The sequence below is a fragment of the Charadrius vociferus genome, unplaced genomic scaffold (assembly GCF_000708025.1).
Source record: "Charadrius vociferus isolate BGI_N301 unplaced genomic scaffold, ASM70802v2 scaffold213, whole genome shotgun sequence".
Lineage (NCBI taxonomy): Eukaryota > Metazoa > Chordata > Aves > Charadriiformes > Charadriidae > Charadrius > Charadrius vociferus.
The window spans coordinates 7,917,658-7,934,034 of record NW_009647828.1 but is presented as its reverse complement, the minus strand read 5'-3'; the positions used below and the strand labels follow the sequence as shown (position 1 = coordinate 7,934,034).

The 16,377-nt window shown below is 36.5% G+C and overlaps 1 protein-coding gene across 1 annotated transcript in view; it reads left to right on the top strand.

The window, feature by feature from the left end:
• Positions 1 to 16,377, top strand: part of ZFYVE28 (zinc finger, FYVE domain containing 28) — a gene marked incomplete at its 5' end in the record, with an annotated part of 59,103 nt that overhangs the window by 24,239 nt on the left and 18,487 nt on the right. Inside the window, one exon of the mRNA XM_009882572.1 lies at positions 4,467 to 4,571. Within this exon, the coding sequence (XP_009880874.1) occupies positions 4,467 to 4,571 (105 nt within the window). The remainder of the gene's footprint in view (positions 1 to 4,466; positions 4,572 to 16,377) is intronic.

Genomic DNA, 16,377 nt, shown 5'->3' with positions numbered 1-16,377 from the left:
GAGCTCTGTTCACATTTTCAGTACAGCAACTTTAAGATAAGTCATTCCACCTTTATAAATGCATGGAGAAGAAGCATTTGTATTTTTGCGATAACTAGCATTTACATTAAAAAAAAACCACAAAAAACAACAAAACCAAAACCAAACTCACACAAATTACCTTTCCAGCTTGTCATTTTGTTTATAGTATTTGATTCTATAAGTGCTCGTTTAACAAAAGTAGATTAATATTGCAATGCAAATTACATTGATTAAATGTCTTAAATTCATGCTTTCCTTATAATCATCCCATCACAGTAAGACTTAAGAAAGTTGTGTGTCTACATTACGAAGTTGCCTTTTCGTAAAAATTAATGGGACAGCTCTACATGTTCACATAAACAAAAACATGTCTGCTTAGTGTCTTGTATTGATTAGTCTTCTAACTAGCTATTCAGGAGTGAGAAAACTTATCATCAGCAAGAAGGAAATAGTAGTTGATTAGAAACAAAATAACAGCCTTTCAACTGCAAAACTTCACTTAAGCAATACTTTATCTGGCTGTTGAGTGAAATTCCTCTGTTCACCTTCTGGTATTCTGTTTCTTTGCAATCGGCCAAATTCAGATTCAATATAAATGATTTTTTTCAATCCCCTCCTCATTTTTTTTTTAACAGTGCAAGTCTCAGATTAAAAGTGGCAGTATTTGACCTTGTCTGTTGAACACCAATTTTGTGTGGTATCAGATAACTTGACTGCTGTTATGAAGCCTCAGTATGCAAATAAAAGGTGTCAGTGTTTTGTACCAGCTTCCATTTTACTAGGTCCATATATCAAATGCAGTAACAGTGGACTGTTAACTCTCAATATACAGATTCCTGAAATGAGCACAGTAGGTAAAACATTTAAAATCCACTGATTTGTGTGGATTTTGTATAGCTGAGCTGACATGCGAGGCTTTAGAGTTGGCTCTCATGTAGTGAGATAGACAGAAGAGATGATCTGTGCCAATTAACAAATGTAACATGGAATGTAATTGTAAGTCAAGTAATAACATTCATGAGGAAACCATCCCCTGAAACAACCAGAGGTTTAATTAAATATAAGAGGCTGGAAACACATTCCAGTAGAAAAGAGCACACAAACCAACATTAAGGCAGCTTTCAGTTTGTTTTTTACTTTAAATAGTTACAAAAAACGGCCAACAGCTTTAAATAAAAGATTTGTTGGTTCAGTCTGTCAGTGTTCCGTGAAAAGAGGCAGCCACATCACCCCATGTCATTTTGCTCTGTTGCCTCAAATCTTTATTCTATATTTTTATCAGAAATGCTGAAGAGTTCTATTTTGAGCATGGATGGTGTTTTTATCCCAGGCTAGAATGTAATTTTTAAAATAGCACTGCATGGGTTTAAGACCTCACAAATGAAACAAACTTTTGCCACCTTACACAGTTTAAACAGTCCTGTGAATCCAAATCCAACATGGCATTAATTTCAAATAAGTTCAAGATGCAGTGAAGTTCAAGTTGCCTGTGGGCTGGTGTGGGAAGAGAAAGGGTTAACTGCTATTTGCTACAGAATGTGTCTATATGCACATACCTTCCCTTCTTATAATTGTGCTAATGAATACATGTGCTGAGCTACTGTCAGCTGATAACAGGAATCATGATTTGGGAAAAGAAGGTCAATTCACATCAGGATCTATCAGCATCTTAAAGCTGAGCGAATCTTCAGGCAGACACTAACAAGAAGAAAATTATGCAAAGAGGTATCCTGAATCTGTGTGTACTGAGAAGGAATTCAGTGAGTATGTCAGGAGTCTTTTTTTTTCGTTGTTGTTGTTGCTTTTTTTTTTTCCAAAAGCTATTTAGTATAACATTGAGAAGGTATGAAACAGTTATTATTGGATTCGTGTTTCTTGGTACTAAATAAACACAATTTCTTACCCAAGAGTTACAGCCTGAATATGAACCAGAAATAGACATTGTAAATAATAAATATTATTTCTAGTACAAAAATTCCATCTGTATTCGTACATAGCAGTGAGAAAAATGTTTACACATTGTAATTGTCTAAACTGCGCATCCTTTACTACAACAAACTAACCTCTGTGAGCATGGTTTTGTGTCAAGTGTGTCCAAGCAGTTTACATTGCCAAATGATGACTGACCAGATGGATATCTAATCCTGAAATCAGCAGATGGCACAGCATGGCCAGGTTTGTACACAAAATAGGAGATGGAGTAGTGGAAAATGAAGGCATTTATGAAGCAGTTTAGAATGGCAATCAGTGTTAAGACAAGGCTTAAAAAAAGGTGACGTAGTGGAACTGACGAGAAAAAGTTCTGCTGGTAGAGACTGGTTAGAGGGGGGGGGGAAGTAGGGAGAAGAGGCATGTAACCTGATCAGACAAACATCAATGTCCAGTCCACAAAGTTAGCTCAGCCATAGAAAGTGATTTTGTGACTTGGGACAATGTTGACAATAAATATTATCTACTTTTAAGAGAGATGTTTTGATTGGATTTCAAATATATCAGGCAGAGCTTCAGAGAAAGCACTGAAGGACATAAAACCTGACAAGTTTCAGAAAAGTGTTACTACTGAAATCAGCTGGCAGGATTGTTACACTGGAAAAATCTGGAAGTAGCAGGGAGGTGAGAGATAATAAAAGAAGATGCTGCGTTTGCTAGTTGTTCTTGTTTCCTGGTTCTGCTGTTCAAAGATTACTTTATTCTGAACAATACGTTTCATCTTTGCAAGACAGCTTCTCCTGCTCAATCATGCTGTGAAATCACACGCTAATGGTTTTTTAATATCACTTAGCTGCCATAAAACAGATAGTAAAAGTACATTTTAGTAGCATGACCATATTGTAAGATTGGATGTGTAAAGGTGATGAGCTATAAAAGAGTAAGCCTTTGTTTAAATGCATGTATCTCTTCATAATGAGCAGAATTAGCAAGGGAAATGATATAAAACGAATGAAAGTTAAATAGATTTTTGTTCAAGTCTGATAAAATTATTTTCCAGTTGTGACGGCTCTCCTTTCAACTAAAGCAGAGTACACTAGGGATTTGTATTCAAATTGGCAATCAGAAATGAGGAACATGAAGGGGTACATTTTCCAAGTGATTAGTGGGAGGTATGCAAACAAATCCTATTATTTCTTAGTGGGATTAGAGCACATACCTTCCATATACTGCTTTGAAGAATTCCCCTTAAGCATTCTTCCGGACTTCTAGCTGCAAAAATAGCTACAATAGTAAATTTGGTAAAAGAAAAGAATTTGGAATGTAGCTGGTTTGAATACCTACCCCGCACACACCTACAAATCAAAAAAGCATTAAAAAAAATCTGCTAGTAATTGTGGAGAAGTTATGGTAAAGTAATCCTGACCTATATAATTACATCTCTTTTAACTAAAGATATTTCCTAGGTTTCCCTCTGCATTGTCCCAAGATTTCTGTTGACGGAACACTTGATTTCAGCAGGCTCAAATGATTCTTCTGCAGTGCCTAGAGCCAGTACAGCTTTCATAGCTCTGTTCAAGATCACATATTTTCTTATCTAATAGAATTAAATTTTTTTCAGATTGTGGAATTTCCAGTAGCTGAGCAGTATGATGTTACTGAAATAAAAAATTGGTCTTTCCAAGGCAGCTGTGTAGTGCTTATGAAACTATTTTTAATCTTTTAATCCTAGTTTATGTTGATAATATGATGTAAGATCTAAAATTATGTGTTATTTAAAGGCTTTTCATTAGCCCAGGGATGCCAGAGAGAACTTGTGTACTGTTCATTTAAATTATTCATATCCTTTCACTTAGTGGATTTCCCCTAATGAAGTGTCAGTGTTTTGCCATGGGACTGCTCCTTCCTGCTCATCTGTTGGCTTAAAGCACAAAAATTGAGGTACATATATGGCAGTTATAGGAACTGAGCAAATTTACGGGTAGGAGTAGGTATATTATCTTCATTGCCTTCACTGAAGAACCAACTTTCTGCTTTCTCACAGACTTTTTCCTTCCCGTTGGATGGAAACTTAGTTCAAACTTGCCACAATATTTCAGCTGCTGTTGAAGCTTATTTATTAGGATGTCTTGGCCTGAAACATGCAGTGACTTTATGAACTTTTGGTTTGGTTTTTCGTTACAGCATTAAACCATACTTAGCAGCATGGGCATGCTATTCCCTCTATACCCTATGAAAAATGCGAGATCCTCATTTTTTTTCCCGAATGTTTAAACTATATGACATGAATTAAATAGAAGATTTTTATAAAATGCGTGCCCCCGACTTTGCCAAATTGTCTGTCCTTTTGGGAGGAGAACAGAATAGGGTTTTACCATTTTCTGAAGAGAAGAAATATAACTGCTAGTTTATTCTTATTTCTGTATTATCCATGACAAGCCATGAGTTATCACAGTGCTCTGTTTTGTACCTTTGTTTGCTTCAGCAGTTCATTTTGTTTCCGTATGTTTTTTCAGTTCTCAGGATGGCTTACGTGATTCCCCCCTCAGCTCCATCTCCAGCAGTGACTATGAGAGTGTTTCTGTCACTACATGTAGTCTCTCCAGCATATACGCTCTGAGGTAATAACATCACTTCGTAGTCAGATTTGACGAATGGTATTGGGTTATGCTTGGTTAAAAAATTTTCATTGAACTAACGATCAAGTGACAGCAACACTTCTGAGTATTCCCGAGTATTCTTCCTTTTGAACAGCAGCTGCTTTTTTTTCCTCCCCTGTTTTCTTCAGTGCTGTGGCAGTTGAGAGACAACTATTTATGGAAAACTTTTAATGCATACAGCAATGTATTACATATGTCCGTGATCTCCCTTTTATGTGTCCCTATAGCATTTCTTAAGAGAGACTTCAGGTTTTTGTTTGAAAATTACCATATGTCTTAGCTAGGTCTTGGCTATCTAGAAAACATTTTTTTTTCCACCTTGTTTTGCATAGTAAAATGGGGGGAGCGTTCCAGTTAACAATAATTTAACTTCCACAGTGTTGTTGACCAAAATTGGTAAAAATACTAGCTTATATTCTTATCTTCTGAAACTGCATTAGAGTTTTAACTTTAGTTTTGTTCAGAGCACATAATGAGAATAACAGAGGAATAAAGTTGTGGGCAGAAAAATGTTACTAAAGCAGAAATGAGAGTTCTTTGCTTTTTTTAGGGTATGCATAACATACATATATGTGATATATTGTATACAATAACGTTATTACTCTGGTACAGGCAGTTTGAAATACCACTGTTTCCGTCAAGGTAGATCATCTTCCATTGCTTCTTGTCCTCCCTTTTTCATCTGTTTGTCTGTGCCAGCACTTCATTTGAACTTCAGGAATTCCCAATTTTGTCTAGGTTTGCAGATAGTAAGAGGGGGTGAAAAGTTCTTTTCTAGCAGTGGTGGGGGAACTAGTACATAATATGTATTTTGTTAGGATGTGCACTTCTTCAGGCTTAATTTTTTCAGTGTTACATATTTTTTAAAATAAGGGCAGAAAGATGCGACTAAAGCTATTTTTCATGGTTTTAATTTTGAAATACATTTCCTTCTGACTGTTCTTCAAACAAAACCCAGTTTACCTGCATGCAAAAGTTCCCCTCTTCTAAATACTGTATACATCAAAGGCTGTTTCGCACAGGGCTGTCTGAACAGACAATGGAAGTCATCTCAGTTATTCTTCAGGAGTAACTGGAGCAGTGAGAATAAGTAAGTCTCCATTAGGTGCACCACCTCTTTTCGAGGCCTTACTGTGCTGCCTTTGTGTGTTAGTGTTGTAGTTGTCACTGTATTGGTGCTTGCGTAAATTAGTTCTGTCTTACCCCTTTTTTCAGATTTTTGTTTTGCTTGAAATTTGATTTCTAAGGCAGTAGTTGTACATGTGCATTTGTGCTGTTGTCCACTGCATTGTATCATCCCTGGGTTTCATGCAAGAAATCTAAGTTGCCTATTTTTCTGTATCTGATTGATATTACTAGAGATCTAGCTATTGTAAATTATGATCCAATAAAAAAAAAGCTAAGTGCTTGCTTGACTATACTGATATGAATTTCCCCATTTTTAAATACTTAAAAAAAAGTTTAAAGTCCTCTTAACTTAATAAAATAAAAGAACAAAAAAAAGCTCAGAAGTCTGACTGCTTTGTAGTAGTATGCTCCTAGTTCTGTGTGCATAGTAATGTAATATTCAGTACATCAATTTGTATTGTATTTTTGAATATGTTATTTTTAAGGGGCTCCCCTGTTTTATCGTGTATTACCTAAAAACAAGCATGTTCCTTGCAAAGGCCATCTCTACAAAATGTTCTTGTCTGAAATAACTTCCTGATGTGATATGCATATCCAAAATAATACTTAAATTGGTTTCTTGATTGTTTTTTTCTCTGAAATATGCCATTTTAATGTACTGAATTTCTTGCTGTTTTCACTTAACCACAATTAGAAATTTAAATGTAAAATTTGCAATTTTTTTCTGAAAAAATAATTAGTGAAACATTTCTATGTTTCTTGAAATACATTTATTTGGCCTTTCAATGTCCTGTGAATCATAAGCAATTCCTTGGTGCTGTTAGATAACCAATACTGAGGCTGAAAGTCATGTTGTCAGATTGTGGTGTGTTTTGGAAATACCCAAGTGACTTCAAAGGATTCTATTCTGGTAGCAAAACCAGCTTGGCCAGAATAGCACAGGGTGTTGAATGAACTGCTAATGTATTAAATAGCATAGTGTGAATGGATTTGGAACAATGAAGTATTTATACATATGGAATTCTATATATGTATACATTTATTGTTTTCCAAATGGACAACCGGGGAGAAAAATCCCCATTCCTTGGATCTCAGAACACCATTCAACCCATGGGTCATTGTTTGCTGGTTTTGTTTTTATTAGAAGGAAAAAGCTGTTAGGACTGTAGAAGCCATTTGGGGCCTGTTAAAAGAGGCTGCTTCAAATCAGCCTGTGATTTACTGCCTTAGACTTTTTCCATCATCAACTAGTGCTGTGTAATTTTTTGAGCTATATTCATCCCACCTAATTTTAGGCACCAAACTGATATACCTCAATTAGGAGTTTTGCTGCTGTACGTTCTCCGTTTAGTCAATGGAGAACAGTGGAAACCTTGGTTAAATGTGTAATTTGTTGAAATGCATCTGCACCAAAGATTTTCAGTTTTAAATCAGAACTATGATTACATACTTTGATTACTGACTGTGCTCACACAATAATTTGAAAAACATTTTAAAACCTTGCTCAAGGTTTCTGGAGCATAAATTGAGGGGAAAAAAAAAAGGTACAGAGAGCTGCTCAAATAGTTTTGCTTAGGAAAGGTTGATTATTTCATTGGTACCTGATCTGTGTTAGAAGGTTCCTCTTATCTCAAGAGGTCTGATGGTCAGGAACTTAAATGTTCAACCCAGTTCACAAGATGATTGTTCATTAAGCAGTATCTAGACTTGAGAGTCATCAGTAGTCAACTTCTTCAGCAAAGAATAAATATATTCGATGTATTTCAGAGAAACTGTTTTTATGCAGACTCACCAGAGTATGCAGAATTTTTTTGGTACATCACAGTGACTGTCGAATAATACTGCTGACCTGAGTGAAAATGAGATGTTTATAACTACAGCAGGGAAGTGGCAATTGGTCCATTGTTTATATTAGCTCCAGGAAACAATCCATCCAGTTTTTCATTTTTAATGGCTTCTTTTTCATAAATGTTAATTTGTAGAACAATTTTTAATATAACTATAGCTTACTGAATTGTAAATAGGCAGCTAATAAAATACACTGCTGGAATCTTACCCATTTCAGTGTTGGCAGTAGTAAAGTCAGAAGCTTTCAAAAATAAACTGTTAGCAGGACTTTGTCAGCTTTCAACATGCATTAGAATTATTGGGCAAGATCCTGAGCGCCATTAATTTGAGTGGAAACCCAAGTGAAGGCCGTTCATATGCTAACAGTATGAGATGCCTTGATATGCTTAAAGCCAAGAATGAACTCAAGTTCTTTGGAAGACTGGAGCTAGAAAATGGCAAGAAAAGTGTTCTTCTGGGAATGATGAGGAAAAATAGGTGAGACAACTAAAGAACAAGGTAGTTACAATTAGTTGATTTCAAGTTTCATTGAAGTTTTTGGTGTAAGACAGTGCAAGGGAGGAAGAAACGCTGATGAATCTGTATTAAAGCATCTGTCTGCTACAGTACATGGTAAAGCCTACTTCTTCATTTTAACATTATGATAAGCCATAAATGACAATTTTACATATAAATAATAACTTTTAAAACTAACCCCAATAGATGCCTTCCCAGGTCAGCTGTCACATTTTATTTTAGATATGTCATTCTGGCTTAGATATTGGTGTTTTGGGGTATATTTTTCTACAGTTTTAGGCATTTACAAAAATTGCTGGTGAAGTTTTAGCCTATGTTATTTACAGTCTGTAAAAGGAGGTATCTGAAATGTCTGTCAGCAATTAGAGTGGGATATTTATCTGGCTATTTCTGTTAGAATATCTGTATTTGTGTACATGTGGGCAGAGTCCAAGGTCATTGGATTGCTAGATATAGTTGAAGGGTATCACTTTATTGCATATTTTGAATATATCCCTGTTATTATAAACATATGTGTGAAACAAGGCAGGGAAGGTTATCTTAGTATATAAATGAGATGAAATTTTGATTACCTGCTTCAGAAATAGAGGGTGTTTTGCAGAAGACTGCTTGAAGCTACCTTGCCAGTCAGTTCATTGAGCACAGAATAGCACAGGTTGGAAGGGACCTCAGAAGATCACCTTGTCCAGCCTGTTACGGGAAGGGAAGCCTAGACAGATTGTCTAGCACGCTGTCCCATCACATCCTGAAAACCTTCAGTGATAGGGACTCTACCACATCCCTGGGGAGGTTTGTGATTGATTGTTCTTAGCATAAAATACTTTCTTATATATGAAATCTATCCGGGTATAACTTGTCCTCTCCATGTGGCTCTTTGTGAAGAGAGAGCCTCCATCCTCTTTGTAGCTACCCTTTATGTATTGGAATACTGTGATAAGGTCTCCCCTGAGCCTTCTCTTTCTTCAGGGAGAAAAGACCTAACTCCTTCAGTCTGTCCTTGTAGGGCAGGTTCTTCATCTTCATGGCCTTCCTTTGGACCTTCTTCAGTTTGTCTGTGCCTGTCTTGGAATTGTGGAGACCAGAACTGGACACAGCAGTCCAGGTGTGGCCTGACAAACACTTGGTAGAGTGGGATGTTCACATCACTATCTCTGCTAGTAATGCCCCTGTGGATGCCACCCAGGATCCAGTTTGTCTTCATTGCTGCAGCAGTGTGCTGCTGACTCCTGTTCAGCTTGTTGTCCACTGCAACCCCAGCAGCGAGGCTGCTCCCCACCCACAGAGATCCCAGCCTGCACTGGGCTCTTCGGTTATGTTGTCCTTGGTGCAGGACCTTGTGCTTGTCTCTGTTAAACTCCATACTGTTCTTCCTAGCTCACTCTTCCAGCATGGCCAGGTCTGTCTGTAGCATGGCTTTTCCTTCTGATGTGCCCACCTCACCACCCAGTTTGGTATCATCAAACTTGGTCATGGTGCTCTCAGTCCCATCATGCAGATCATTTAGGAAGATGTTGAACTGTGTGGGGTCCAGTATCAATCCCTGCGGGTTCCCGCTTGTGACAAGCTGTCATTCTGAGTAAAAACCGTTGATCACCATTCTGAGTGTAACCTGTCAGTCAGTTTTTTGCCCATCTTGCAGACCAAGGCAAGTTCTTGTGCATTGACAGTTTCTTACAAAACCAGGTTTTATACTGTGCTTTTTCAACAGTAGAACTCAGTGCCTTGAAGAGGATATGAGAAGGAAAAATAACTTGGTCATTCAGCAGTACTGTGAATTACACTAGGAGAACTGAGTTCTTTCATCTCATGGTCCAGAGCTATATGTTCATCTAAGCTATCAAAGCTACAGTGCAGATTACATGCCCACAAGTTTTAATAAAGCTATCGCAATTAGTCTGGGGATCTCGTGAATGATAGTGTGGAGAACAAAAAATAGGTTAACAATGTATTCTAACTGATGTGTCACCGTCTACCTGATCAGCCTTGTCTCCAGATCTCCTCTCTTGCAATTTTACCATTGGTAACCGTGTCAGGTTATATTTGTTTAAACTAGGCAAAATGGCAGATTAATTCTGCATTAATGTTTGGTACTGTCATTTTTGTTTGTGGCATTACTGTAGATCTTATTTCCCCTTTTTTTTCTGTAGAGCTCCTCTTTATGGAAAAACTGCTCAGAACCAGGAAAAGGATGGTGGTAATGGCTTTACATGTACTGTAATGGAATCGTGGAAATAAAGAGTTCAGTGAAAAGCGTTTTGGGAAGAGAAAGGGGTTTGTACCTTGAGCAAATCAGAATGACTTCTAGAATAGATGCTATTCCTGCCTGATGATTTTGAACTGCAAACTGTGTATGTTTTAGGCACTGTGAGTCTGTGCTGTTTTGTATAGCTCTGTCACTCAAGCAGTGTGAGGGCAATTAATATGCATATTAATACAGTCACAAAGAGGCTGCTGTGTACAATCTTCCTGCTTTGCTGCTAAATCCCTTACCGCAACAACCAGCTGAGCAGTACCAGCAAAACAAAAAAGTCAGCGTTGATGAGGTCTGTCAGCTTTTGCTTATGATTTTAGTCAGAGAGACATATGTGACTGAAGCAGATGTCTCTAGTTTTTCACTGCCAGGATTCTTCTTGATGTGTTTCATGCCTATCTTGTTCTTCACCCTGCAAGACAAAAAAAAAATAATCAAATCTCCAAATGGGTGCAGCATTTTCTAAGCTATAGTGTTCCCTTTTAGGAAATTCCACAAGGTATTTTAGGGTATGTTGTATATGTAGATCTGTCTTCAGTACCGTGTAACTAACACAGATTTTATTTTCTCAAAGAACAACCTGGGCAGCTTGTGTGAACTACTTGTTAATGAGTGCTTCTTACAATGGGAAGATGAAAATTCAGTTATTCAAAGGTTTTTTTTGGTCTTTTCCTGTTAAAATTATAAACTTCATATTTCAGTGATGTTAAAATATCCAATATGGTTGAAGTAAACTAAATATAAAAAATGTTACTCTCTGTGTAAATCAAGATAAATAGAGCAATATTTTAAGCTGACTAACATCAGTGGAAGAAGCAATAATTCTGTTCTAGCAAAATTGGTAGAGACCCCAAAATTTCCCATTTGGGGGCTGTATTCCAGGTGGGCATATCATCTGGCTGGAGACTACAAAAGTGATCATAACGGGTTTGCATTCTTCTTGCTACATAGCTCACTTGTAACTTTCATTTTTAGTAATTTGGCCACATTTATAATCATGTTCATTTTAATGATGTATAAAAATCTGTTGTTGAATGTTACTTAGTTTTTCCAGTGCTACTAATAGAACAAAAATTCAGAAATTATATTTTATTTTACAGATTGTTTTTTTTCCCCCCAAAAAAAGCCCCTTAGAATAGCATGTTTGGGAGTTTTGAGATTAAGTGTAATTAACTAAAATAACTATGGTAACTACAGTTTTTGCAGAGTTTTTGGCAATGCCTAAAACCAAGATAGGTTGTAAAAGCACAATTATATTGGAGGAAAGAAAAGAGAATTTCCTCATACTTCCAGTGGCATTGAAGGTGAAAAATGAAGAGAAAGCTTTCTTTTCTAATTAAAATTTTAAGGCTCCGCTTGATAGCTTTTCTCAGCTTTGACTCCGATGGCTGGGTACAGAATTCCTGCGGGATTCTCCTAGACCCTAGGATGCTTTAATGCCTCAGCTGGTTGTTCTGTACTATATTTTGAGGGAACTGATGGAGGTGATGTGAACACGTTATGCTAATAAGCTTCCACATCCCTCAGAGTTCCTCTTGCTGGAAGATGTTATTCAGTGCTGCTTCTCCATCTCTTCCTGCCACACAACAAGAGTTGCAACTCAAGAGAGTATCTGCTGGAATTGGATGATGAACTCATTTACTTTTTACTATGCCATACAGAATAGTTGCTTGTGTATCACAGAGGACATTGCTGAAGAGCTGTATGAAATGACTCTTTGCCCTCGGAATTATTTGTATCTGGCATTGGGTATTCAAGTTTTGTCTGTCCTGTGTCAAGTTTTGGGTAAGGCGTAAAAGCTGGGACTGATGCGTTTCTATCCCTGTATCAGATACCAGAGCTGATATTACATACCATTTCTTCATAAGTGCTATACTATTTCTTTTTTTCACTTTCAGTTTTTCCAGTTCAGGATTAATTTTGAAGTTTAAATATTCCTGTGTTCTAATGTGATATTATTTGTCCTTTTGCAGTGTAAGTGAAAGTTTCAGAACTTTAAATGCATGTTTGATTATAAGGAAGTGTTAGAAGACAAGGTCATGGTAGAATTGAGAAAATCTTTGTAGAACCTAATCAATATTTGAACTTCTTATATTTTCAGTTATAGTTTTTTCTTGAATCTTACAATATCCTTATCTTGCAGGTTTTATCTCTTTTTTTGTTTAAATTTTAAGAAAAACAGTAAATGTAGTACCTTCTAAGTACCTGATATTAAATTTTATGGTTAGAAAGCAGCCCTGTTAATTACTAATGCTCTTAAGTTATTTGTTTATATGCAGTCTTATAGAAGTTTTATTTATCATGACCTAGAAAGCTATTTGGGAGAAAGCACTGTTAAAGTTGCGAGATCCTACACTGGCAATGTTGTTTATTTTGATTCCCATTTGAAATACAGTATCTTTGCATTCTTCTGAAAACCCAGGCCAGAGTGGTAATGAGTTTGAATAAGTCAGTTGTCTAGGTAGTTTCTGATGGTGGGTGTATTTAGAAAGATGCTGCTTCAACAGCTGTCTCTTTTTTGAAAAGTACAACATGTTAAGTACAACGAGAATGCTCTGCAGTTTGAGGTTCGAAGAGCTGAGGAAGGATTCAAAAGATGTTCTTCCCGTGGGCTGGGCAGCTGCAGAAGCTGCCAGGGTGAGGAGCAGAAGTTGTTGCTGTTGATTCAGTAGTCTCCAATGCCCAGGAATTTTTTTTTCCTGATTAAAGGTATTGCTTAGGATGTGTGGCTAATCCCATTAGCCAAATAACTTAAATCAGCTGACCTCAGATTGCCAGCCTCTCCTGGGGCAATAGAAGCTAAGAATGGGCTTCTGTAAATCTTGCAGTATATGAAAAATAATTCCCTACTGTGGAATTCAAAAGGTTGACAGCAGATGGGGCTTTAGCACATGTCCTACCATGTGTGGAGCTGGGCATTGCTAATACATGTGATAACTGTAGCCAAGTCCACTCCTTCTGGTGTTGCCTAGCTAATTGTTCCTGAGAAGGATTTGCATGCAGTTGTATTTGTTTCTCAAGATGAAATTTTGAAGCCTTGGGAACACTATGGGTTGGGTGGGTTGGTTGGGGTTGTTTTTCCCTCTTTAGCCTTTTCTCTTAAAATAGAAAATACCTAAGCAATTGCATTTAAAGACCCTCTTGACTTAAAATATTAGGGTTAAAAAGTCAAGAAATAAAGTTCTGAATTAAAGCTTTTTTTTAGTCTGCTTTAAATGTGCCTCTGGGGTCATTCCTTAAAATATAGTCCTTAGCTAAATAATTATATGCTATTACTCAAGTAATACATGTTCTGGATTTGGTTTAAATGACTCTAAAATTCAGTTTTTAGCCACTCCCTTCACTTAAAATAATTGTGAGAAACCATTAATCTCACAATTTTCCTTCCAACCACATCAAAACTAGCATATGTTTTAACAAGTTTTAACTTGCTGTTTCTTGTGGAAGTACCTTAAAAGAAATGCCAGAGGTATTAGAAAAAGCAGCATGAGAGGGATGTGGTAATTTTTTTTTACTGCCATGTAGTCATATTTCTCTTCCCAAACCCTTGTTATTTTTCTCTTGTCATTCCTTATGTATACAACCTTTGTCTTTCCCCAACTATTGTCTGATCTTTTAGATGGCTTTTGGAGCCCTTGTCTGTTCTTTTTTTGTTCTTTTTTTTTCTTTTTTTTTTTTGCAAATTGGAACCCAGGGTTGACTACAGCCTTATGAAATATAAAATTAAGAAAATTTTAACCCTGTCTTGGGAAAATTAAGAAAATTTTATCCCTGTCTTGGGAAAGACAGGTTGGCAGGTTAGTGGTGGGGGTTCCAGCTACACCCTACATGATTATCAGTGGGATGAATGTACCAGTTACTGCAGTAGTTTTAGAAATTGTGTGCAGACAATAACATAGACTTGCCTGGTTTGGGTTTCGTGTTTTGGGGTTTTTTTTATTTACTTAAAGTATGAAAAAATTCAGATGGGGAAGAAAAAAATATCGTAGATTGGATAAAAAGTATGTTACTGATACTGTACACAGAGCGTAAGGTGGTCATTGTGCTAAATTCTGTATGAACAAAAATGAAAGTCAAGGAGCTTACAATAATATTTTTTGAGAAGTATTATAACAACTAGAATAATCAAAACATATATATGGAAATTCATGCACATGATATAGCTATACATGTATATATCTTTATCTTAGTTATTCAAAACGTATAGCATTTTGAGTAACGGACACGAGAGATTCATTAAGGCCAACCAGTGCAAGGAAACTGATGTCATTCAGGTCCAAGGAACTGCACTGTTTTATATTTTGTGGCCAGTCTCTCACCATTCTTTTAATAAACTATAGTTGATACTTAACAATTGGATTACCGTTCCTTTGTAAAAACTTTCAGTATGGTTTATAGTTGTAATGTCCTTTTGTGTAAATAAGAATGTGTGAAATCATGGAAAACCTGCAAAATTGTCACATTTGTTTACTGTAGAAGGTATCATACCTGCTTGTATATGGCATGTATGAAATTTTCCTAAAAAGCAACTTCATCTCAACATGCATCGCTCCAGTTTTGCAAACTGGGTGAACCTCTGTATCAGAATACTGCCATTTAATACATGGACTTTGAGTTGACTGTAAGTGGATTCACAGACTTTGAATTCACACTACAGCAGGAAGGTGACTTCTTTTGCTGGAAATAGCTGCGTGCTACTTCTACGTATGCATGGTGAGTTTGCTGGAGATTTCCGGAGCAAATGAAGCTTTATCACTGATGTCACAGGTATTTGTATAGCACAAATGGTGTAAGGATAGTCAGTGAATTACGTGTTAATACTTTTTGAGTACACATTTGTAGTATTGTTCGTAGAATTTTTAAAGTGTTTTGCTCTTGAACTCCAGTTTGTCTTACTGGAACTTGACCCCTCTCGGTTTAAAGGCACCACTGACAATCTTAAATCTGTACCTGAAAATTAGCTGTAATCAAAGACCTTGAAATCAGAGATTTAGAGAGTGATCTTCCTTTCCTATTAAATTTGGTGACATAATAGGATCATTTATATTAGAACAGATATGTTTGGGTTACTCCTTTGCAAATAGTGACCACTTTTGATCTAAGATTTCTAAAAAAAACCAAATAAAACCCAAACCACTTTTTAAAAACATTTTTATTATTCTTTTGAAAACAATTTGATTTATATGTATTCATTATATTCAATACAGTGAACTTTGAAATTCTTTTTATCTGCCTGTGCTGTATATTTAATGCATACTTAAGATACTCTGAGTGTTTGTGAGTAATGAGAAATTCTGTGAGAGAATCTCATACATTCTGCATTCATTTCAGAGCAGATTTCAGGTTTAATGGACAAAATACTTCTAGACAAATTTGGAAGGGAACATCTGTGAGTGGTCAGAGATTTGCACTGCTACTGACTTGGGTTGAGTAGCAATGTAAAACATTTAAATTTGCACCAACTTTGAATCAATTGACTTTGGGTGTTCTGTTTTAGACCTTTTGCTTTCACTGGTTTTGGATGAGTGTCAACACCCAACAAATTCAGCACAAGGCCTACAGTATCACAGATGGCTACCTAAAATGACCGGCCGCTTCTGAGTCAGTCATAATCTTGTTCCACAGTCCTGGTTTCCATTATGTATGGATACTACTATTTAACCTGCCTTACAGTATCCTTTGGAACTTAAAAGCTGTAAAGCAAATTGGTTCCACAGGTGAAAGATGATATTGTGAACTGTTGGATTATTGGGTTTTGTTTGCTTGTACATATTTAGCTAAATTTCAACATCAAGCTTCGATACCAGGCAGCTGTTCTAGAGATGCATCTTTAAAGTGCTGAAAGAGTCTTGCTACTCTTCTAGCATGACAAATGGAAAGTAGTTTTAAAATTGCTAGCCAAGTTAGAGAAAAAGCTAATTCATTGTATCTGCCGGGGGGTCTCTGTTCTTTATAATGTATAAGCAGGTTTACTGTTTGAAATCAACCTTTTCCATAATGTGTTACATCTTGATATTTGCCCTC